General features: G+C 38.4%; 2 protein-coding genes across 3 annotated transcripts; one reads left to right on the forward strand and one right to left on the reverse strand.

Moving 5' to 3' along the window:
• Nucleotides 1-480: 480 nt before the first annotated feature.
• Nucleotides 481-10,780, reverse strand: LOC113679270 (ubiquitin-protein ligase E3A). The gene is made up of 12 exons (XM_027196222.2): nucleotides 10,602-10,780; nucleotides 10,396-10,437; nucleotides 8,325-8,524; nucleotides 6,454-7,505; nucleotides 5,777-5,921; nucleotides 4,724-4,929; nucleotides 4,450-4,614; nucleotides 4,082-4,135; nucleotides 3,478-3,579; nucleotides 3,014-3,087; nucleotides 2,457-2,600; nucleotides 481-2,012 (listed from the first exon to the last, which is right to left on the reverse strand). Exons 1-12 carry the CDS (start codon nucleotides 10,655-10,657, stop codon nucleotides 1,892-1,894), a joined length of 2,361 nt encoding a protein of 786 aa, XP_027052023.2. The 5' UTR covers nucleotides 10,658-10,780; the 3' UTR covers nucleotides 481-1,891.
• On the forward strand, nucleotides 10,749-25,267 carry LOC113679269 (eukaryotic translation initiation factor 5B). Of its 2 annotated transcripts, none has more exons than XM_089191409.1 (25): nucleotides 10,749-11,199; nucleotides 11,878-11,956; nucleotides 12,941-13,535; nucleotides 13,986-14,269; nucleotides 14,453-14,500; nucleotides 14,894-14,996; nucleotides 15,107-15,259; nucleotides 15,475-15,522; nucleotides 15,637-15,719; nucleotides 15,974-16,034; nucleotides 16,337-16,368; nucleotides 16,704-16,874; nucleotides 16,990-17,097; nucleotides 17,555-17,665; nucleotides 18,067-18,134; nucleotides 18,552-18,693; nucleotides 18,915-19,046; nucleotides 19,460-19,642; nucleotides 20,263-20,556; nucleotides 21,130-21,261; nucleotides 21,672-21,748; nucleotides 22,070-22,202; nucleotides 22,723-22,893; nucleotides 23,560-23,721; nucleotides 24,452-25,267. In XM_089191409.1, the coding sequence occupies exons 1-25, from the start codon at nucleotides 11,159-11,161 to the stop codon at nucleotides 24,557-24,559; spliced, it is 3,519 nt and encodes a 1,172-aa protein (XP_089047535.1). In that variant the 5' UTR covers nucleotides 10,749-11,158; the 3' UTR covers nucleotides 24,560-25,267. The 2 variants fall into 2 exon arrangements, with proteins under 2 accessions (XP_089047535.1, XP_089047536.1); XM_089191410.1 differs by having other exon boundaries at nucleotides 15,974-16,028.
• Nucleotides 25,268-25,804: the final 537 nt, after the last annotated feature.

The following is a 25,804-nucleotide window of genomic DNA, read 5'->3' on the forward strand; positions in this document are numbered from 1 at the left end:
CAGATCTGAAAGCTTTAAAAGAAAATTCAGTTAAAACCTTTTTATTTGCAATTTGATCATTGGATGTTCTAAAGAGAAGAGGGAAAATTTTCTCTAAAAGGCTTTGGAAAAAAGAAATATAGAAACCTGCATTAAAATTTAACCCTGGGCTAGCATTAATCGGTCTTTAACAACTGGGCCCTGATGTGTTAAAAAAAAAAGAAGTGAACTATTTCATCATTTCTTTACCCAGTACCTCGCCCTCTAGGGAAAGGTCGCCCCGACCCCGACTCGACTAAAACGATCTTCTTTTGCCAAAAAAGACATCAGATCTTTTAGGATGTTGTTGTTCCATGTTTGTTTTTCATCAAATTCCGTCATAAAAAGAGAAAGCACTCAAACCAAAAAAAGGCCAAAACTCTGCGAGGCTAGTGCAAGTCGGGAATGAAAATTCAAATTTCGACGCCTGTTTTCCTAAGAAAATATTACTGCACACTTCAATTTCAAAAATACAATTTTAATTACCTCATAAACGGAAACTCGAAAGCATTTTTTACATTTATAATAACCTAAAAGCAAACATCTATACAAGTAAATGTGACCCTGTAAATGTCCCACGTTCCTTTAGAACATGCGGCAATATCACACTAAAACCGACACAGACGTCTCTCTACAGCATTCAAATGCAACACCAATGCAGTAACCTTTGCTTCAAGTCAGTCATATGGACTCCTTGAAGATACCAGTTAGGTGGTCTTATGACGCTTATTTATGCTGGCATGCACGCCCTACGTGTTACACTGTGCCTTAGGTTTACCCTAATAAAGTTGCGTTACTATTAGTGCTAGCCTAAAGAGAGCTTGACTCAGTTTCAAGGTTCAGCAGATGTCCAACCTGACTAGTCTATATTTTTTTGTTCTTGGACAGAAATTCATCCAGCTGAGTCGAAAAATGAATACAATGTCCTACAATTTGCGATAGAATCATTCCTTCAATATGCACACGTTTGATCAAATACTAACAAGAATTTCTGAAATAAACATAGGTAGAGATCATCGACCCGATAAGTCCTGGAAAAAACCGTAGAGTTTATTAGTATGCCAAGGTGAAACAATTTTTTTGAGAACAGTCGACTTTGCATACATGTTTTTCGCGTCCGATCTCATTCATCTTGTAGGTAACTCTTCGAGAATTATGGGAATAGCAGAAATGAATGACACTAAGCAATCCTAATATACGCATTACGCCATGATACTCTTCCTTGTCAGAAGAGATAAGCCGTCCATTCCATATTCAGTATTTCTCGCCAATACACATGTTTGGTGAATGGTTCTAGCCCTGAAATATGAATTGTAAAGCGTCGCAACTCGCGGCATACCCTAGCAATACAGTTGGAATACACTAATAGCGTACGTTTCCCTGTTTGCGTCGCAAACACCCAATTCGAAAAATGTTACACGTGTGTGCAGATTGGAGCGGAAACATTCGTGTTATTTAGAGGATATTCAATTGTATGCTAACCTAGAGTAGTCCGCAATCAGTCATTATAAGGCTAATATTTCACTATCATTATTGTCAAGCTGTAACATTCAGTTTCACATAAAACAGTCTTCAACTAATCCCAATATTTCAAACGCTGACATTCCCATTTTGCCAGTTATGTGTTGATAGGGGAACACCATATCCTTGTTTAACCCTTCAACTCTTAAGATCTGAATGTTAATTCTCTCCTCTAGCTGCACACACATTTCCAAGTAAATTAGTTATGAGAATTTGGTGTTAGATCAAGATAACAACTTCTATCTGATAAGTTTGAGTATTCTCATTACCTGTTTGCTGGAAAATGTACAGTTATTAAAGGAAGAAGTTAGATGTTGGACATTTCTGGAAGTTAAAGGGTGAAGTGATTTAACTACAGAAGACCAAAGCCCTTAGCGTGAGTAATGGCTTTCAGCAGCCTTTCTTTAAGCTTTTCCTTGCTTGAGTATTCCGGGAGAAGGAGCACATTAAAACACGTGTGCGCGGTTGGAAGTCTGTCGAGGAAAACAGAAAAAAAGACCGTGAGAAACCAAAGCAACAACAACAGGCTACCCGCCCCTCACGGAATTTCCACTGATAATACTGGCAGTTTGTCGGCATCCATATATATTACCGGGGGGAGGGAGAGGCACTGTGAGAATTCGGTGAGTTACCGAAGAGCACAAAACGGTGGAGCTGTCAAGGCCCAACCTTGGTTGCCTCTGGTACGCAGTTCTGAAGGCTTAACAATAGGCCACCGTAGGTAAAATTAATTCACTTTCAAGCCGTTCTTAGCAGCCTCCTTCGTTCGAAAAGAAAAATGCGGAAATTCCAAGACATTCCCGTTAGTAGGGGCAAAGAAAATAGCAAAGATCATTTTGGGTCCTGAAGGATCTTTATTTCAATATTTCCTGGTAGTAAGCCAAACATAGGCACCCCATTACAGTCACAGTTTATACCTGTCTGAGTCGGGGCCATTCTTGGCGATAACAAGTTTCAGTTTGGAGAAGCCACCGACGGGGATCCTATCGCTTCCTGTTGTGAACATCAGCAGCTGCTTCTTCTGCTCCAAAGTGAACTCGTGTACCACTTGCCAGAACCATCTACGGTCAGATCATACAAGCATCACTCAAGGTCCACCGCCTCTTTCGAAGCCGTCAACTGCACTCTTCATGCAACTCTCCTTTCCACGGGACAGCTGCATGAAAGGCACAAACGACGGCCTCGGAGGAGGATGTAAGTTTTACGAAGAAAAATTATAAAATGTTCATGAATCTGTCGCCCTCAAGTCGTGATCGGGTCATGATTGTTTGTGCTGTTAAAAAATTGCCATGTAGTTCCCGACTCTAATATCTCAAGTAGTTCTTCAGCACGTAAGATTTGCAATCCATCGTAACTAACATCGCAAACTTCTTTTTTAAAGTTACTAGATGAGTTAGCAGTCAACGTTTACATATTCCTTTAATCTTATCTCAGGATTATTTTCCTCGCGTGGTAAAAAAATCGATGCTTGTACCTGATTACAGTTGAGCCTTCAGAAAGACCATTGTCATACTCGGTAGACTTCTCAAGTGCATCAAAGTCGAAATCCTGAAGGGCAAAAAAGGAACAAATGCACACTTAAACCAATAATAACTGAACTTCTATACTGGTAAATTTTTCAATTGAACCGAAATTCCCAGTAGCTGATAGAACAACCGATTGCGATTTGGTTACTCATTTTTTTCCCCGCAGTTCAGGCCTTCAGCCTGCTTCATTTTACAAGGAATTTCCAGATGCTCCTTATCATAATATCCTTTTCCCCAGCCACTGGCATAACTTTGGTTTTGGTTATACACATTCAATAGAAATGCCCTTTAGTCGACCAACAGTTGACCGACGGTCAGCCGACAGGTTTTTTCAGGGAGCTGTTCCAAATTTCCCCAACTTCTAGCCTAACAGCCAAGCGATGTTCGTAACGATAACATTCAAAGTTGTTACCTGGCAACCGGAAACTAACAGCTCCACCTCATCCGGACGAAAGAATGTCTTTAAAGGTGACTCACTCACAACCAAATCAAAACCACGTCGAAACGCTTTGAACTGTCAAAAAAAAAAAAAAAAATTAAAACAGCACAGATGCACCTTCTTACTATTTACACCTATAATCTCTGCACTGTTTTACCAAATTATCTCTCTCAAAACAGAGAAAGAGAGTTTCCCAAAAGGATGTAGAAACCAACATAGTTTTTTGTTGCTAATATGACTGTCTGATTGCTGGCTTTTTCATTAACAAGTTTATTCACCTGTAATTTTATAGAGAAGGTGACAGAAAGATTGCCTGGAAGAGGTCATGGGAAGACAGCCTGTGTACGTAGAGATTCTAGTTTAACCTCAGTTTTACATTTTCCCTTCTCTTTTAGAGTATTGACGTAATGTGCACTGTGATGCAAATGAGCGCGGGCAAAATAAAACCAATAATAAAAGTTATACAAGGTAAATAGCATAACAGCAACATTGTCCTATTAAAAGAAACAGAGGGCTCAAACTGTTTGAAATTGTGAAGAAATCATTGCCAATAACAATAGAACAGTTTTGTTTTTACCTGCCTATCAACTGACTTGTTCAGGATAAAATCAGCATACAAATCCACAAACTCCTGATAATGTTAAACAGTATCAAGAAGTTAATGTTACACTATGGTATTCATGTTATGATCAAATCTTTATCTTGTCATTTATTAATTCATAATATTATATAAAATTATACTCCTTGAGTGAAGAATAATTTTAGTTTAGTTATGGGCTAGCTAAAGTTCTGAAGGGAGAGGTGACTGGAGGAGAACAAACGAGAAGTGCCAGCTAACAAATACGTGAGTAGCGGTAATTATGGTACATTTAGGGGATAGTGCATCTTTTAACCATAAAAAGTGACAAAAGCACACAAATAGCTTCAATATAAATTTCCATTTACCTGTCTATTTTGATTGGTAACACTGATTTCTGCCCCATTTTCCTTCAGCTCCTTGGTCACTGACATGCCAAACATGTCTGTGTAGCCAATGGTGAAAGTACACATGAAGTCACTTTCAACATCACCCTTGTAATCAAGCATGTTCTGGAGACCAGCAGCAAGGCCCTGCAAAGTATTTAAAATGTAAGTGCCATTACAGAAGGTGTGAAAAAGTTGGGGCAAGCAAGTGCACTCACCATCAGGAGGTGATAATTAATTTTACTATGGAACATACCGCATGTGAAACCTTGAGGTCTTCAAAAGTCCCTTTCTTGCCAAAAAGCTTTCTGTACACAACCATTGGGAAGTGCACATCCAAAATGACGTTGTTGTAGATTGCCAGGCCCAGGACCAAACCAATCAAAAAGAACTGGCTATCTGTCTCAAATGAATTCAGATTGAACCAGCAGTACTGTGTGGCCTCATCAAAAGTGAACATCCCTGAAAAGGTAATAAACCTCATCAATACGTAAGTAAACTTATGCACAATTGGCGACAAAATTGTTGACACATTGACCTTTCAACACCCTTGTACTTTACTTTTATCTCTTTTGTCCTGATTGATATAACCTGCAATTATTTGCACCCCTTCCTCCCAAAAGAATGTAGTGTTACAGTTTTGCGATCTTTTAGCTACAAGCAGACAACACTGAACAGGAGGAGGGGGGGGGGGGGGTCTTGTTAATGATAGCACTACTCTACCCACAAAAAAGAACCCTTCAAACACAATGTGTCAACTAATTTCAATGCTTATTGTAAATGATTTTGTACATTGTAGGAATTAACATGTAAGTGGTTCACCACATTACAGTTACCGGTAAGTGAAGATTAAAAGTCATCCTCCTATATAACTCTATTGCAAATATAGTTAAGGGATTGTGGAAATCATTTTACTGCAGGAAATACAGGCACTTTTGAAGAAAAGTCTATTTGCACCCATTCACAATTTAATGAGTCCCATCAATGCTTACTTCCTGGAAACCTGGAAAAAGGTGTACGACGTATGCAGAAGGAGATCATAATAAGCTACAGCTGTAGATGTACGTAAAGTGATAGGGTGGTTTTTTTGTTTGAATACATTGATAAAATTCTTGCTGTGGAGTCTAATGTAGCTGTAGCCATTAGATAACAGAAAATTGTAAAAGATTCATGCCTCTTCTGTTTGAGTATGGCAACCCAAAGTCTCACTTTTCACACTTAATCACTGTATTACTCTCATAAAAGTAGATTCAGAAACACAAAGGTGCTATTATAAGTTGGAGAAGAAAATCATAAAAATTATATTTACCATAATCTGGGTTGAATATTTGCTCAACAACCAACTGAAAGAATTCTTTCGACACTCCTCCTTCATCAATTCCCTGCTCTCCCTCAAACTCAACATACAACTGCTTCTTGAGATCACCTGGGTTATCTTGTGAAGTCATCTCAAGCTGTTTGACGAAAAAAGATACTTTGTAACAGTGTAGTTCATATGTATGTGTACCTAATCAAAGTCTGCACACAAGAAGAAAGTGTGGTGCTGGTTGATGGGAGAGTATAACAGGGTAATTTAGTATGAACAACTGAGTTGAAAAGTAAAAATAAATAGGCCACCATAAAGAGTTTCAAAGCTAATGTTTCGAGTGTTAGCCCTTCATCTCTTGCTCTGATGTCAGCTTTGAAACTGTTTCAGTGGCCTACCTCCACACAAGGACTGAGTTACATAGATTGTGTAAGAGCCTGCAGAGATTTCAATAAAATTTACATAAGCTGTTGCTGATGGTGTAATAGGTAGCCATGTGCAGTAAAAGGGGCAGTAAGGCGAAACCCAAACACAAAACCCTGCTCCCTGGCTAAACAATGCATTATTCAAGGCAGGGTGCTTATGGGACTACACTGTATCTTCAGAGTGGGCTCTTGTTTGAAGTGGGTGCCTTTTCAAGGTTGAGGGCTTAATTGAATAAATACAATACATGTACTTACGTTAACAAGAGCATCTTCAATGAGGTGATCTCGTCGAACTTTGAGTTTTAGGTATGGTGTTCCCTGCTCTCCTCTCACAAGACTGTAAAGTATAGTCAGCCGTCTCTCACTATACATGCGTATCCGATTATCATAAAACAAACCCATGCTCTTTGTAACCGTAGAAAGGATGAAGTTGTACTTTAGAAAGGAAAACTTCGTCCCCTTCTCATGTTTGTAGTAGGTATAATCACGATCTACTTCAATTTGGTCATTTAACGGATCATTAACAAACTCTTGGTATTTAACTAATGGTTGGCGACAGTCTTGTACATCAATTTTCAATTCCTTAACTAGAGGGTCCTCTTCATTATCACCTCCCGTTGCTCCATCATGGCTGTTGCTTAAGCAAGTTTGATCAAAGATTCCACCCATAACACTTGCATAATACAGAAGTTTCATGACTTTGGTTGCTGCTACTATTGCATCATCCTCTTGTACTGGTGCAGTGCTTGTAGCACAAGGTCCTGTTAAAACTTGATATGTCACAAGCTGCTGAAGTGTTTCAACCATTCGTCGAATTTCCTGACTTGAAAACTGTGACCAGATATGCACTAAGTTTGCTTGTTGTTTAGCAGACAGTAACGCCATGGCCTTCAGAAAACTAGGAAGAGCTTGATCTAAATATTCTGGACTCTGTAACATGGTGTTTTCCATGATAATCACAAATTGATTCAAGAAGTTTGGATCATTGCTTGGTGACTTGAATCGCATTTCCACTTCCAGAGTTGGGGATAAGGCAACCAGGGAATTTATTAATGAGTTCTCCACAGAGGAATCTCCTGTTTTAAACAGGGCTGCATACATACGCCGAACAGCCTCTATGTCAACATTGGTCCCTGAGTTTTGTCTACTTGCGGAATCTAACAGGAAACTTTTGTTCAGTGATTCAGAACTAGAAAACACTATGCCAATGTTGTGTACAAGCTTCTTGTAGCTTCCCTCTTCCGCAAATGAGTCAAGGTTTTTCAAAACTGATTTTTCTGTGAGAAATGGTGCCTCCTGTGTTGGAACTAACAATCGTAAACAATGCCAAATGATCAGTCAGTAGAAGTAATGTTAAATGCCCTACTACTTCCTCCAATGCTTACATATCATAATTCCCCTACTCATCAAAAACTAAATTAATAGTTACCTTAGGCTAACAGCTGTTTCCATGCAACAATATTTCACTAATGTCACAAAAAAAACTTTCCTTACATAAAAATGAGGGAAAAGAGTAACAAATATCAATGATGTCATGACACGAACTCTTACAAAATTATGTGATACCACATAAGTTATTTAATGATGCCAAGGAAAAGCAAGATAAAGCACAAATAAATGAAGAAAGTTTTGAAAGTCTAAGATGTTTTGTTGCACCCCCTGGCAAGTGAAACACTTCACAGAATATCAACTACATGTTGGTGAAAGTAAATTAAAAGCCTTAAACAATTTTGAAAAGCTGACACTTTCAACCTTAAGAAAAAAAGTTGGTTGTTTCTGATTTGTTTGCCTTTGCTGTAAGTAAGCTAAACTCTTGCTAGTTCTTACAATTTTATTTTATCACACTGTAGTTTATTTCCTATTTTTCCAATGTTATACAGAGAACATCCACAATAAGGACAACCTCCAAAGTTTCCTTTCATCTTATTTTGTACATAATAAACATCATAATTTAATTTGATTTGTTTAACAATTAAGGGCTTCATTGTCAAAGTGTGTACAACTGTACTTTCTAAAATTAGTTTATGTGGTTTTATTTAATTCTGTCAGTACCAAATTGATAATAAAACAAGTCTTGAACTTTCTTGAAAACCTTAAAATCTTACCGAATCACTGTATAATCATACCTTTGTGATTTTTATCTTGCAGAGGTTCACAGAGACGGGCCTTCTTCATGAATAACTGTAACGCCAAAGCTGCGGCATCATCCTTGGAGGTTTGCTTTCTTCCACTGGATGCACAGTACTCATTTTTACATTCATGGGAGCCACAACCATCTGTCAGCTGGAAAAAATAGTTCTTTATCTTCTGCTCGGCAGCTCGCTTCCTGCAAAAAGATAAATGATACATGCCACTGCAAATGTACATCACTGCAAATAATATATTGCCAGTAACCCATGATGCAATGCAATAGCCAAGGCATTTACCTAAATGCTCTCTATTTCCCTATTATTTTTTTCCTTATGCCTGGATGTAACCAGTGAAATACAGATTCAATCTTAATTTGTTTCATATTTCTGTATTGGCACACATAAGTTTTCCTTCAAATGTATAGGGTTTGTACACTTTTTTGGGAGCAAAATTAAAGACCTATCTTTCAATACTTTTTCCAAATAATCATTTCACTTCTCAGACTCAAGGTTATGCATCAAATTACATCATCTCAGCCAAAAAAATTTAACTGATGTAAAAACAGAGTAGAAAAATAAAGTCCCACCATTTCTTCAGTTCTCAATTAATAATGTTTTGGCAAAGGTAGTTAAAAGTTTGATTAGGATACAAAGACTTCTCTAAGCAGTCAAGCACATGATCCAAGATCCCATCAGTAATTCTCCTTACTGTCTGCCATACAATTTCTATGATGTTAGTTTGGAGAATTTGGTATTGGATCAACAACCAATCCCTTAATTGATATTTTTTCTTTATTCTGATTACTTGTCTGGTTGATATTGTTTTAATATGGTAAGGAGAAATTCTGTCTTGGTCACCAATGGGAGTTGGAGGGTGAAGACAATGCATGACGACTGAGACTGATATAATGCTGACTTCTAATTCTTTTAATTTGCAGCCATTTGCAAAGAAATTGGATGAAACCAATAATAGTGAGACGTGTTTCTAATTGTTAAATGCCAAGATCTGAGTGTTAAATATCTTCTCAAGCTGCTACCCATTACCTTGGAAATTTGGTGTAAGATCAGGATAACAACTTCTACACAGTGCTCCAACTTGTGACTGTTTTGGTGACCATAGAGGGAAGGGGGGAGGGGAGGGGTGTGAAGTGACCAAAACTTTCAATGGCGACCATTTCACAATGAAGGTCACCAATAGGTAACATTTTTAAAAATAGATCTTGGAACCTGCTACCTGATAAGTTTGAGTATTCTCTTGTTTGCTGCACAATATGTGGATATCATAGGGAGAAGCTACAGATTATCCCATTCTGGGAGTTATAGGGTTAAAGAGGAAACTCTGAATATGATCCTTTAAAAGCATGAGGAAAATAGGACTTCCCCCCCCCTCCTCTCTCCCTCAAAAGAAAACCATTAAAGCATCAGTAGCATCTGTATCTGTTACATGTACATAAATTCTATGAATAATTAGCCAAAATTTAAATTATTGCAAGAGCGTCCTATGTAATTTTACGCTTAGATTATCTTAACTCCATGTGCACAAATAAAATCGAACTGATTTACATAATTCACATCATAGCTGTGCTATTAACACCACAATCGCTCTACACAGTAAATAATTCGTCATCAATGGTGTCCAACAAATTCAAAACACCACATGGCAAGAGTAATTTTTCTCGCCCCCACGCAATGAAAGCCAGATTAACACGCAAATCAGAACAAAGAAGGTCCTCATACAAGAAATCTAAAGTGTTTGAACTAATGAGCATTACACCACATTAAATAATAGCATAAAAATCCACGTTGAGGTAGCATGGTGTTGCCAAGACGATAAAAAGAATTGGTGCCTTTAAGTTTAAGTTGCCAATAACACCACTAACATGATCTTAGTTTCACGTGAAAAGGGAGACTGATCAGCATTTAGTTTAGACAAAATACTCTGCCTACTAACGCGTTACAAGTAGGATTTACAACACATAGAATTACACACTGAAATATCATATTTGGCGTTCAATCGAAGCTTGTAATATAAATTAGATTTTTACAAGTACAGGATTGTACAACTTACATGTCTGCGCTGTCATCACCAACGTTATCTTGGCTACAGTTCCTGGACAAGAAAAGAGTGCATTTAAAAGTGCGCTAACAAGCCCAAAATTGTACACTACTAAGACACATGCCGATGACAAATCACCCCAAGTAAACCGGCGTATTAAAGAGGGGCATTGCCATCAAATCAGCTATCGATGAAGATGCAAGCAAAAATATCCCTACCTGGACTCGTTACGGCGGCCCTTACCATCCGATGAGTACTTTTCTTTGTTCGACATAAAGAATATTTCTCGCTTAGGGGAAAATGTGGCTAATTTGAACTCAACGGGCTTAGTAAAAGTCCGATCCCTCTTCCAGGAACCTCGACATCCATGATACTATGTCATGTGTGCTTCTCGGCTGACTCAGCGAGTGAGGAACTCTGGGATTTCATTTGACTTCCGAGGGATGGACTGGGGAAGAAGATTACGACGAACTTACAAATTCACATGCAATAACTTTTTTCGTGGATTCTATTTTAAAGTTTAGTAGTTTTACGGTTCAGATCCAACTCCATTTGAGCTCTTTATCCTAAATTTATTTTCGAATTTGGTTTTAAATGACGTTTTTGCCTATGCAACTAAAAGAAGCGGCAGAAATCGATAGAATATCTGAATCACAAACAAAGAGATAGCGCCAGTCATCTTTTTGACTTGCTTCCTGTGTTGTGAATTATTCCCCACATGATTTGGTAGATAGTTTAATTTACGACAACGTGCGGCAAGTGAAGCAAAATAAGGATGGGGAAGCCAAAGAAAGGGAAAAAGAAGGACGATGATTGGTAAGAATAACTTAAGTAATTTATTACTTGATGTACTTTTTGTCACGTGTTTCAGAGTGATTATTGTATATTACCTTTGCTTTTCAATAACATCTGAAACATCAAATTATTCTGACAGTTTCACGACCAAGACAGATATCAGTTCATGATTGGGACATGAAGACATCAGCTGATGATTGGTCTAATTTCTATTGACTATATGCTAACTATTATTAGTTGGCTATCAATTAACCTTTAAACTACCATGAGTGACCGAGACAGAATTTCTCCTTACAGCATCAATATGAATTCAAGCAGACAAGTGACAAGAATAAGGAAAATTATCAACTAGGGAATTATTAATTGATTTATTACTCAATTATCTGAACCAAAATCATCAGAATAAGACATTTTACAGCTGTGTACTCAGTTGCTATGCCTTTAATTTGGAGTGAGGCTGAAGGTGACCATGTTTTGATAAAGACCAGTATCTATGACTGTAAATATATGAAAATCATATGTGTGAACTGCAGTTTAAGAAATGAATCTGCAAGCAATCTTCACAGTTATGAACACAACTTAAGCAGTAGTGAAAATAAGGCCTGAAAAAAAGGCAGACCTGTATTGAATTTGAACCCATGACCTCTACAATAATAGTGCAGTGCTCTACCAACTGAGCTAAAAAACTACCATTTTCAGGGAGGATGATGTGCTCAATGATCTTGAATCATTAAAGGAGGACGGACTAGAAAAGGAAAATGGCGCAAGTGAACCTAAGGTAAGATGCTTTAATTAAATGGCAATCTGTTTCTATTTTTTAAAACATTCTTTTGAAAAGTACAAAATTCATTTGAAGTAAACAGTTATAACCCAAATATGGATTGTCCATGTCTCACAATGCAGTGAGTAATTTGTGGCTTGTTTGTAATTTTACTTTGGAATGGTTGTTACAAGACTTTCTATAATATGCAGAATTATGCACTCATTTTGATTGGTCCTTATAATCTATTGGAAAATAGCTGCATGAAAGACATCATCATTAACATTTTTTTGCTTCTTTATTACATGATGGTAATACAACCAAGTGGGGTCCAATTCGGTCTGTAATCATAAGAGTGATTAACAAAATTGGATGACAACAATGTGGGAGTCAAATTTGTCAATCACAAGTATGATTACAGACAGAACTGGACAACTAGAAGTCTTGTTACTAATAAGTCATAACCATTACAATTTCGGAAAACAACAAATACATTTTGGTCAAATTTCTCTAGTAGAGACAATGTCCTAAGTAAAAATAATTCTCTATTTTGGAAATTCCACAATTTTTTTTTAGGATTAGTGATTGTTGCTATGGTTGTTGTGATTAATTCTGTGAATGGTGAATTTGGCTGAGTGGACTTAGTATGATTGGCTACTTCAACTGTCTGATTACAGCCAACTGTGTGATTACACAGTCTGATTACAGCTCTACAGAATGATTAGTAAAAAATAAAGCAGCTAATGCACCAATCACATTTGAGGAAATTTTAATGGTTGTGATTATAAAAGAAATAGATTCCATGTTGCTGTGGGTCTGTTCAGTAATAAATCACAGATGCTTTCAAAATATGGTAAGAACATTAGTGACACTTTCAGCTACACCTTATGCACTACTTTGCCGTTCTTCATTTTGACGCCATCTGTGATCTATTACTGAACTGATGCATGGCAATGTAAAGCCTATTTGTTAGTTTGATTTGTAACTTGTGTGTTTTCTTAGGGAAACAAAAATACTGGTGGTAGGTTTCAAGGTCTTGATATTGAAGATGATGAGGTTATGGAAGCTGATGGAAATGACGATGAATTGGAAACAGTGACAAGTTCAAAGAAAAATAAGAAAGACAAAAAAAAGAAACAAGGTGAAACTGAAACAGAAATTGAACAAATTGCTTCCAAGGACGATGGCAAAAGTGAAAATGATACTTTGGAGACAAATAATGATAATGAGATTTTAGATGAACCTAATGTCACCACATCTAAAAAGTCCAAGAAGAAAAAGAAAGACAAAAAGGATTTTGACTTTGATTTGGAGGAAGATTCTGGAGATGACGAAATGAAACCTGTTCCAAAGCAAGATACTGCAGCTCCGAAACCTGACACTAATCCTGATGATTCTGGTGCCATAATAAAAACAGCTGCACAAAAAAGAGCTGAAAAGAAAGAAAGGGAGAAAAAGAAAAAAGAAGCTGAAAAAGCCAAGGCAAAAGCAAAAGCGACAAAAGAAGCAAGTAAAGGAGAAACCAAGGAGGATGACAAGAGTGGAGAGGGGACTGGTGAGACCCAAGCTGAAACCAGCAATGAAGATAAGGGAGAAGGTACAGAATCAGAACATGTTGTAGTTACTGTAATTCAATTTCAATAGTTATAGAAGCGTTTCATGCAGTTTGCCTCATTTTACTTTGAGTTTTTATTGGTGAACAATGATGTTGATCTTCACTTCAATTTGCTATTGCAATTACTTTGATTTTGGTTTGACAAAGCTCAACTGAAAACTACCCTATGAGACCCCATGGTTCACAATTGTTTTAAAGTATGTACAGTACTGCTCGTGTATACATTAACTACACAGACAAATTTCATGTGCTCCGACGCAGGGTAGTCAGATGCGTATGTATGATTTTTTTGCGTGTACGGTCGAAAAAAATGTGCGATTCATGTGCCTTTGTTATTCAGTGCTATAACTTGTAACTTGTTACTAAACTGCTTCTTCTGCAGAAGATTTTTTATTTGTTGTTATTATTTTTTTAATTCATTTCTTTCATAAGGTGCGGGTGACATGGAAGCTGACAAGACAGCACCTGATAACCTGGAAGACAAGGCTGAAGACCAAGAAGGTGAAGAGGATGGAGAGGAAAAAGATAAAAAGAAAAAGAAAAAGAAGAAAAAAGGAGAGAAAGAAGAGAAGAAAGTGAAGAAGCCAAACAAGGCCTTGATGAAACAGATGCAGGAGCAGCTGGAGAAGCTCAAGGCTGAGGAAGAAAGAAGGAAACAGGAAGAGGAAGAGAAACAAAGAGCTCTTGAAGAGGCAGAGAACAGGAGACTTGAGAAGGTATCATGTCTTTTACTATTAAACCAACTGATTTACTGTCTGTCATTTCCTGCGATGGTTTTTTTTTTGTGTGTGTGCAAAATATACCTGGATAACTTTGAGTTAATGATTGGCCTGACTTGAGTTTTTGCTTATTGATCATTACTTACCTACTGATTTGTTATTAATATTTTCTTTATACAGCTAAGACTTGAACAGGAAAGGAAAGAGAAGAAAAAACAGAAAGAGAAGGTACATAGGAGTGCTTTTCATCATCACAAACTCAGAACTTAATCCTTAAAACTTCCAAGATCTGATTGTTAATTCTCCCCTCTAGCTGCTACATTTCCTTGTGATCTAGTTACAAGAATTTAGTGTTAGATCAAGATAACAACTTCTACCTGATAAGTTTGGGAATTCTCATTACCTGTTAGCTGGATATTGAATGGATATTATAAGGAGAAGTTACATGTTAATCACTTCTGGGAGTCAAAGAGTGAAAGCATATTATTCAACCTTGAATTGAAAAACATAATCATACTCTGAATACAGTGGTTGCACATGGTCACTACTACCTTTCCATGTTTTACTAGTTTATGCACCAATTCCACTGGCACAAATTTTGTTATTAATGGCAATTTGCAGGAGAAGAAAGAGAGGCTTAAAAAGGAAGGAAAACTCCTCACTAAATCACAGAGGCAACAGCGAGCACAAGCTCAAGCCATGTTAGATTCGATGAAAAAACAAGGTACCTAAGTGATAAAGCAAGTTGGTTTTAGTTAACCCTGAGCAGAGTGAATTCTCAAGCAAAGGAGTCGAGGAAATGATGCTCACTTTGAACATCTTTTGTAATTGTAGGTCTAATCAACATTCCGGCCCTGAATCAACAAGAGCAGGATGGAGTGAGAAAGCCAGTGAGGTATGGCACAAAAAAACCAAAGAAACAGCAACAGCAGCAGCAACAAGAACAAGATCAGGAGGAAACAGTGCAGGCTGAGGCTGAGGATATTGGTTAGGAAAATGATTTTGTGTTTTGAAATTTATTTTAAAAGGGCTGCGATGCAGTTCTAAAGGTAATCTATTCACATACAAGCTGTGTACAAGCCACAGATTTTTGACTTAAACTCAGACAGACAATAACAAAACTTGACCAATTGAAGACTTTATGAAAAAAATAATAATGAATCATATCATAACTTTTGTGATTACATTTCACCCAAAACCAGAAACAACTGAAAGGGCAACTGTTGGGGAGGAAGACAAGAAATCTGATGGTATGAATGACTAATAGTAAATATGAAAATTTTTTTTTTTTTGCTAAATAGATGCATAGGGAATCTTTAAGTTCAAGAATGTACAGTTTTTTTTCTTCATTGTATCCTCTTCAGAGCTGCAGGATGATGATGCTGAAAACGATGAACAAGAAGAAGACAAAGAAGAGGAAGATGAAGAAGATGAGGAAGAAGATGAGGTAAGTCAGTTTGGAGAATTTGGTATTGGATCAACCAATAATCCCCTTATCGATATTTTTTCTAAATTCTTATCTCTTGTCTGCTGGGTATTGTGGTAAGGAAAAAATTATATCATGGCCTATAGGAGTTTCAGGGTTAAATCTTAAATTCAAGTCTTGTAAGCATAGTCTAATTAGCCCTGGAAGCTGAAAGTCTTTCTTTGCAAAATGTGACTCACTGTTAGTTTTCTGATAAACTTGTGTTTGTTCTGTAGGTTAAGGATTCCTGGGATGTTGATTCTGATGAAGAAACAGAGGAAAGCACTGCTGGTAAAGGTCTGTGATTTTCTGTACTTTCGTCTGGTATAAATTTCCTTCCTCCTTTTTCCAGTTTTGTGGTAACCCTTAGTTCTCAATTCTCATTTGTGGTCTGTCGGTTGTGATATCAGACGTAATGAACATTTAGGAGGCAGGCTCTCATCAGAAGCGCTTCAGAACGAGCGTTATTCGCCCGCGAATAACTCAACAAAATGTGTAACCGCATAGTAGTTCTTTACGGTCCTGTTGTGTTTGTGGTGTTTATATTCGTTGTTAATTATGAAATGCAGTAATCTCAACAACAGCCTTTTTTATTGTAGATTCTAATGCCAAACCAGCCGACACCGTTCAGGTACGTGACTATTCTATTCGTCTTTTTGTAAGAGGCGCCTATACTTTGTACGTAACATAACATTGTCAGGATAACAGTGATTTACCAACATTATAACGTGTTCTAAAGAACCAAAATGCTCACTCTAATTGGTTGAACACCTGTTGTAAATTGTGGCGATAAACCGAGAGCAATTTTTATAAAACAATGGAAAGAACTATCTGTCGGTTTACCGGACACTTGGGACGTTAGCAGAAAACTAGAAAAGTTTGAAGAGGCCAGTTTAATTGATTACAGTCCAATCAACAGCGAGGCCTTTCTTAATCTGTTATAATTGTCCGACGGTCTTTTTGAAGGTGGAAGTCAAAGAGCCCACAGATGTAGCTGCTGAGAGTGAAGAAGAATCTGAGGAGAGTGAGGAAAGTGAAGAAGAAAGTGACTCTGAGGAAAATGACGATGACAGTGACAGCGAGGAAGAGTCGGACGACGAGGAAAGCAAAACAGAGACTGTATGGGAAAGAATACAGGTGGGATTTCTTAACTTAAATTACCAGAGGAAGATCGAAAGAATTACAAACATTTATGATAATCTTGCGTCTGAGAAAAATATATTTTGATGATGTGTTATTTCTTTGTTTTCAGAAAAGGCATGTGAGAGCAGAAGCCAACCGCAGCACGGACAACTTGCGATCTCCTGTTATCTGTGTACTAGGGCATGTGGACACCGGGAAAACAAAGATTTTAGATAAGGTAAATTACCCAATTCAGGCACAAATCCACTTTCCACCCCTCCCTGCCCGTGCCTCTTTCCAGTGATCCTGGAACAACCAAAGCGCAAGAAAGGGTAAGAAGAGGGGGGGGGGGTGGGTGGGTGGGTGGCAAGGGGGGTCGGGGAGCTCATCTGAAACTTACTGTTAAGAGCGGAAACGCAAGTTATTACTTTTCCTCTGATTGTCGCTCAGATTTAATATGCACAGTTTACATTTCCGTGCAATATTTCAGAGGGAAGTTGATATAGAGAAAGCTTTCAAATACAAGAATATCTTGAACTGAAGTGCTATCAATTTTATATGAACAGCAAAACTCACGACTTCGTTGAAGAGGAGGGAGAGGCTGGGTCGTTAGGAGATTCTCAAGAAACAAGAAACAAAGCTGTGGACGGGAGTCCTGATAGAGTGTTAACTGAATTAATATTTTGTGTTTGTAGATTCGTCACACCCATGTCCAAGACGGAGAGGCGGGTGGGATCACGCAACAGATCGGCGCTACTATGGTCCCTGTAGACGCTATTAGAGAGCAGACGAAGATGATTAAAGACGTAAGAAATTAATGTGTTATATTATTCATCGAACGTTGGTCTTCGTCATAAGAACCTTGCATGCAATTATGAGGGTCGTTTTTCTGCAGCTGTTATTTCCTTTGTTGCCCAGATTCACTAGTGGGAAATTCTAAGCGCCGAGGCTACAAACCTTGGAGAACTGGACATCGCTTCTTTTGCACACAGTTAACATCAGAAGAGGCTCGAAGAGCGAAAGATATATTGGTTTAACTGTTTTTCAGGTCAATTCTAAATTGTGCTTGGGCTGAAAAAGTGTAAATGACGTGATTTCTGGTTTTTCGAGGTGCGAAGCAGATGTCGTGTCGTGACAAACTAAGGGATGGAAGTAAATTGATCTTTCTAGCTTCATGAAAAAATGTTGTTCTTATTTCTTGTTTCAGTTCCAGTCTTTTGACATTAAGCTTCCTGGTCTTCTTATCATCGACACACCAGGGCACGAGTCTTTCAGGTAAGACAGTTCTCTCAGCACGATTAATGACGTGTGATTTGATCACAAATAGTTAACAGACAGGATTGCAAGTGCGGAATTGATCCTGATCGTTAAACTTCATTGAAAAAGCTGTTACATAACGTAACAAAGGAAAAAGGAATTGAAACTTGAACACGTGAACCCGATAACCTCTAACCCTTAGATCACAAAGAGTGACTGGCATCTAATTTCTCCTTACAGTATCACCCCTGAATCACACATTAAGGTTATGAGAATAAAAGAAATGATCACCAACTAAGGAAGCTCTTGATTGTTAGACAAATTATCCTTGTCCGAACCTTAAATTTTGTACTGAGAACAATATAGAAAATATGCATACTGACCCTAGGGTTTAAAGGGTTAAATCTTCATGGTGTGTCTGGTTCTGTATTGCAGTAATTTACGTTCCCGAGGTTCATCGCTGTGTGATATGGCCATTTTAGTGGTAGACATCATGCACGGCTTGGAACCACAAACCATCGAGTCACTCAACCTGTTGAAGAAGAGAAAGACTCCTTTTGTTGTGGCGCTGAATAAGGTACGACATTTTAGTTGGTTATCTGTTTTCAAATTTGAAGCCCATAGCGTATTGTGAAGCATCCCTGGCTGTATCGAACGTTTCGAAAAAGAGGTCGAAGGAAGTGTTGGCGAGGACGTGGAATTGCTTTGTACCACATACAGGTACTAGCAACTTCAAGACGATTGAATCGGGACGGATTTTTAATTGTGAATGAAAAACAAAACTTTATCGTTTTAAAGGTTGACAGGCTGTTCGAATGGAAGCGAGGACCTAATTCTGGCATCGTAGACACGATCAAGAAACAGAAGAAGAACACCAAGCAAGAGTTTGATGAACGTGTGCAGATCGTTATCAAAGAGTTTTCTGAGCAGGTTTGTGATTTTCATACTTGCCAATCTAATAAAACCTTTAGATAGTCAAATGGTAAGGAAGTCGCTAACAAGAGATTAGAATAAACCAAAAAGTGGTAAGTGTGGCACAGAATGTAAAAGATTGACGTGATTGCAAATGACGTACTTGAGAAGTGACCTAGCCCCGTAACCCTTTCACTCCCAAGATCTCATTAGTAGTTCTCCTTACTGTCTGCCACACAATGCTTATGATGTAGGTTTGGAGAATTTGGCATTTGATCAACTAACAATCCCCTAATTTATATTTTTCTCTATTCTCATCCCTTGTTTGCTTGATATTGTAAAGATATTGTGAGGAGAAATTCTGTCTTGGTCACTCAAAGGATTTAAAGGGTTCCTGCCTGTCTAACACCATGTTTCCTCCTTTTTCACAGGCTTTGAACGCAGCTTTGTTCTACAACAATCCCGACCCTCGTTCGTACGTTTCGCTCGTACCCACATCAGCTCACACGGGTGATGGAATGGGAGACCTCATCTCACAAGTGGTGCAACTTACTCAAACAAGACTGGCACAGAGGCTCTCCTACTCAGAGGATATGGAGAGCATGGTGTTAGAGGTAAGTGACTTGACTATCGACTGGAAAAGCCTGAAACCTAGAGTTTTAGGCGTCGAGGGAGATCAAACCCATGTTTTTATGATATTCGATGGTTGGAGGGTACCACCAGATGAGCGATTTACCTTCAGAGATAATTGCAAAACTGTTTAAAAGAACTACATGGTGATATTACACGTTGTTGTTTTGCTTCGTTGTAAATTGTCGCTCGTTTGAAGGAAACCTGCAAATGATAATTAACAAGGTAGGACTCAACGAAAAGAGGATGAGGACGGTCCAGGAAAACTGGAACTGATGAACTTGAGAAATCCAAGCTTATTTCTCTTTAGGTGCATCAACTCTGACCTGAAGCTCCTTCAGACGACAATGTTCCTTGAAAGATTGGTTTTGGTCCTTCTTTTATCCAATGAGAAGAATTTCAGACACTGTTTGTAATTTTGAAGGGAAAGGCCTTCCGTAAAATGAAATCCTTCTCCTTTTGCCAATAGAAAGTAATGGATGGTAATTTTGTCGTCGAGATCAGCTTTTAAACTTAACAATGCTCTATGCCAAGGAGCATAAAGCTCGGTTTCAAATCCAGTCCCCGGATATAACTCACGGCATAATGTGTTTTGCGTTTTTAGGTCAAATCACTGCCTGGTCTCGGTACCACCATAGATTTAATCCTGGTGAATGGGAAACTCAAAGAAGGGGACACAATTATTGTGGCTGGAATTGAGGGTCCCATTGTGACCCAAATTAGGGCCCTTCTCACGCCTCAGCCCCTCAAAGAGTTGCGGGTCAAAAACCAGTATATTAACAATAAGGAGCTGTTGGGGGCCCAGGGAGTTAAAATTGCTGCTAAGGACCTGGAAAAGGCCCTAGCTGGTATACCACTGTTTGTTGCCCAGCAACCAGATGAGGTGGATTATTGGAAGGTAAGGGAAATTTTTATTTCTTGTGTATGGATTTTGTGCGATGTGAAAGTATACAAAAATCCCCTTTTTCTGTTCGACGTTTCCCTCATAGTGTATTCACTTCACGTTGCTCCAGATGTGACTGAAATTTATTTTCTCGCTACAATATCCATACTTCATCCAGGTATCAGGTAATGAGAATACTGAAGCTTATCAGGTAGAAGTTGTTACCTTGATCCAACACCAAATTTACAGGGAAAAGTGTAGTAGCTAGAGAGGGGAATTAGCAATCACATATTGGCGGTCAAAGGGATAAAGGTCTGATTACGTAAAGTGAAAATACGAAACTGTAGAAAGAGACTATTGTCTTTCTTGGATTTAGTTCATGTACTGTTTCGCAATATCCAGCCTTTTTGCAGGAGTACTTTGCATGTAGGCTAACTGTGGGGCACATAAGCTTCAAAATGGCAACGTGAGCTCTTTGATCACGGTGAAAATCGGTCTTTAAAGACAATTCAAATTAAAATTGTGTCGTGTCCATTGAGTTGTTATTATTGACGGCTTATTGTGATTCTGTTTTCTGATTGTTATCAGAATGAAGTGGCCAATATACTACGCGACACTCTACAGTCTATCAAGCTGTCTGATCGTGGGGTGTATGTACAAGCCTCTACGTTAGGATCTTTGGAAGCCTTACTTGAATTTCTGCGCACATCAAAAATTCCCGTAAGTAGCTTGTATCGTTTTCAAATAAAGCAATGATCCTTGCAAGTAAGCTTCAATTTATGCAATTGCAGAAGAAAAAAAAAAGCACTAAAAAAATTTTAGACTTCGACAAGATTCGAACCCAGGCCTCCCAGAAACTAGTCAGGCGCTATTACCAACTGAACTACGAAGCCTCACAATGAAAGTGAAGCAAATTTAGAAGGTTCTCCTGCCCCCTGAAGGAATCTGGTACAATACTGATTTTCATTTTTTGTTAGATAAGTGATCTTGCTCTTTGAAATGCGTTTAGTATTTTTTGCAATAGGCAATTTTTTGTTTCCGATTATTACTTTTGTCGTATATCTCGCTGCGATAAATTATTAGTTATTAATGATAGGTAGAAGATGTTAAGCAGTTTTGTTATTTTGCAGTACTCCGGAGTGAACATTGGTCCAGTTCACAAGAAGGACATCATGAAATGTTCCACCATGTTGGAGCACGATAGCCAGTGAGTTCCTTTCAATCTCATCCAGCAAATCTACGTCATGGTTGCTCCTCCTCTAATTAAGCTTTTTCCTCTCTCAACCCTTCGCTCGACACTCACATTACCACTCGTGTAAATCAAACAGTCTGCATCTGGGTTTGCACTTTAAAAGGTTACAGTAGTGTTAGACATTCGTTTATAAATATATATTACAACAAGTCAGATTAACAATTGATTAAGTACTAACAACAGGTTTCAGGTTTTTTTTCGTTTTGTTTTGCTGTGTTTGTTCGTGTGTTATAGCTAGTGATTTGCTAAACACCACGTGTTTGTTGCGTTGCTTAGATACGCTGTGATCCTGGCCTTTGATGTACGGATAGAGAGAGAGGCACAAGAAATGGCTGACAATTTGGGCGTGAGAGTGTTTTCCGCAGACATCATTTATCACTTGTTTGATAAATTTACGGCTTATAGAGAGGTAAGATAAATACAGCACCTTTCTGAAAGAAAAGTTACCTTTCCCATGAGGGAAGGATGGCAGAACTCTTCCAAAGTAAGTTCATTGGAAGAGCGTAGAATGAGTTGCAAAATGAAATAATGTAGGATAAACTTAAACTAGCTTCGAAAACCAGACCGTGATCGTAATATCTTTCTCGGCCATTCCTTTAATTGAGTGTGTAAAGTATTCTGGTATCGCTTTGTTATTGTTTTACTTTTCTCTTTGTTTGGTCCAGAAAACTCGCGCCACTCTATCAAACAATCAGGTGTAAACCTTAGTCGCCCGCGTTTTCCCGCGCTTTTGGGGGTTTGATCGGTTTTACGTTGAGTTTCATTGGCTCTTTAAGTTATTTTCCATCCTTCTGATTGGCTGTTGTAATTACTTTGGTTTGGTTTTACCTATGACACTTAATCTAAATACGTTCTATAGTAGCTGAATTATCTAGGTATGTTTTAAGCTCTACAGTTGCTTGAAAGCGTTTTTCAATGCCTTTCACCAGGATCTAAAACAAAAGAAGCGAGAAGAGTTCAAACACATCGCAGTGTTTCCATGTAAGCTTCGAATCATGCCACAGCATATCTTTAACTCTCGTGGCCCGATTGTCGTCGGCGTGGTCGTGGAGGCTGGTGTCATAAAGGAAGGGACACCAATAGCGATTCCAAGCAAAGAGGTCAGTGTTGTTGTAAGGCGCTAAAATGCTTTGTACTTCTTTTAGACCTGGTAGGTTTTAACGAATCCGTGATTAGCGTAACTAACTCTTAAGGCAAGAAACATACCGGTGTATGACTTGCCATCAGTTTTAAGTCCGATATATTGTACAGTAGAGGTTTCCTTAACTTTTTTCTTCAAGCGGCTACCCATGATGCAATAGGCGGCTGTGCCATTAGGCGACACTCAAACGCATGAGCCTGCTCGCAGGCTCAACAGACGGCGGTAAGAGGTCTTTTCGGCGGCAGCGGACCACCGGTTACTTGCTTCTATTGAAACTCCTGTAGTAGGTAGTATTGGAAGTGCTTTTTGTGCTGCATCAGTGGGAGAGTATAACAGGGTAATTCTGTATTATCAACTGAGTTAATAATGTAAATTAGCCGCCGTAAAGAGTTTCAAAGCTGACGTTTCGAGCATTAGCCCTTCGCCAGAGCGAATCATTCAGTTGACAATTCTAAATTAGAGAGAAACAATTAATTTGTTTCACTCGGGTAGATGATCGAAAGCCAGCTACCTACATGGCTCATTCAAAGAGCAAATTACTTCAAGCCTGTTATTGGACGCCTTGTCATTCTGTTGTGTGGCAGCGCTAATCTTTGTTTTTCTTTACACGTGTATATTTCTGTAGTTCTTGGACATCGGTGTCCTTACTGGTATTGAAGCAAACCACAAGCCACTTACTGAAGCTCGTAAAGGAATGGAGGTGTGTGTCAAGATCGAGTCGCCCTCAGGAGAGGCTCCCAAAATGTATGGGCGGCATTTCGATCACACGGACCTGTTGGTCAGTAAGGTGAGATTACCTAGCTTTCTAATATCTGCATTATTTCTTTTATTTTAATTATTTATTTATTTATTTTCAATAAAACATTAACTCTAATTTATAAGGATTGCCATTTTACACTGGTCTACAAATTTGTTAGCAACTGAAATCGAATTAAGTAATGTGGCGAAAAAATCCATTTGAAGCTAGATCTTAGAAAATTTGGGTTCCTTAGACGATATCGAAAGAACATTTATATCAGGGCCGAGCGAGTTTGGTAAAACATTTTCTCGACTGGCAATTGTGTTAAATAAGATATTAGCTAGATTATATGTGGGATACTGATAGATAACGGATAGTTTGAGATCACTGATAGCTGGTAGACTTGAGTTAGAGAAAAGTATTTTATATCCCGCGATTTTTCGTGCCCCAATTCTCATACATTCCCTGGTTTTAAGGGTTCCACCTGAAGAAGAAAGGGTCAAAGGGTGTTCTGGACTCTCATCTAAATCAAGAAAAACTGTTAATTTAAGTTCATTAAGCTGCACATGTCAGCTGTTGTGAATAGATCACTGATGTAGGCCCACACGACTGGGAAAAGCCTCAAGTCGCTCATTTACCCCTAGTTTTTTGCGCAATTTTATTACTATTGGACGGAAGCGTAAAAAATTGAAGTTCCCATGATGCTGCGATCTCTATTTCATGACTGCCGATAGCGTTCAGTGCGTTAAAATGCTCTTTTTTTCTCGATGTCTTACAGATAAGCCGGGAATCTATCGATGCTGTGAAGGAGTACTTCAGAGAAGATCTACAGAAATCCGACTGGCAGCTTATGATCGAACTCAAGAAAATCTTTGAAATTATATAAATATAGATTAAAGAGCGTTCAGAGACTTTAAATTTTCAATTGTATGTCATGCCCTTAGTGGCCTGGGATCTGATTGCATCTCTTAAGTGTCAAGAATCTTTAAGAAAGCTTGGTTGTGGGGGAAGAGTGATGGTTGTTTTTGCAACAACCTCTGGTGTCACGATTTAATTTTCTGTCCACCCTATCAAACAACTGAGTGCATTACAGGTAACATTTTGGACCATGGTACATGAAACTCTGACTTAAAGGACAATCGTTGCTCAATAATTTATAATTACCTAGTTAAAGAAGTGCGTTGTGTGGCTGATGTTCTATACTGAGTCCTCTATGAGTACAAGACTCCTGTATTGTACGTTGTAAGCCTTAATTTTTCGGCTTGAAGAACCTGCTTCAGGACTAGAAAAATGTCTCTTGCTTGGGAGAGTACCCTTGGTAAAGTTAATAAAACAAGGGCTGTAAGGTAATTTTTTCAGTTGGTACCAAAGTTTGACGAAGTCGAGTCCTTTGAGTGAAGGTGTGCACAAAATAAAGGAATCCTTTAAGAGAGGTTCCAGTAAATGACAACCAGTACTGTGTCACATTGTGCAGTTTATTAAGGGTGCTAGTTGCCGAGACTTATCAAATACTTTCCAACTAAATGTTCAGATACGTAGATGTTTTGTAGCTAAGTCAGACAATTAATGCTCCATTAAAAACCCGCAAAATTTGGCCTTTTTGTGTTTGTTTTTTGTTTCCTTGTTCAGCTTCTTAACATTGTTGTGGCAGGAGTGGCGAAGCCTAGCTTCGTTTGCCGCCACGTCCGTGTGGGTCTGGCACGAAAAAAAGAGCTCCGTTGACATGCATAGATTGCGTGACACTAATGTTGATGTTTCAGAGCAGTCAACTGAAGAAAGTTAGTTAAGTAAGACAATTAGGCGGTATTTGCCATAACTCTTGGAGCCTGCCACTTTGGTCCACCTTATTTACATGTGTCGGGAGGTTTTAAAGATCGAGGCCTAACACAATAATTAACAAATAGAGAAGCCTTGGCTGTGCTCTGTTCTGTTATAAAGCACGCAGGAAGCGGCTAGAGCACGAAAGAAGTGTAGGGAGAAACACTCGACTACGTCTCGTGTTTCTCCCCACTTCTTGAGTGCTTTAGCCGCTTCCTAAGTGCTTTATAACAGAACAGAGCACAGCCAAGGCTTCTCTATTTGTTTTTTATAATAAAGAATCCATTAAATTCCCCGAGCATTACTTTCAATT

The sequence above is a fragment of the Pocillopora damicornis genome, chromosome 13 (assembly GCF_964200805.1).
Source record: "Pocillopora damicornis chromosome 13, jaPocDami1.2, whole genome shotgun sequence".
Classification (NCBI taxonomy): Eukaryota; Metazoa; Cnidaria; class Anthozoa; order Scleractinia; family Pocilloporidae; genus Pocillopora; species Pocillopora damicornis.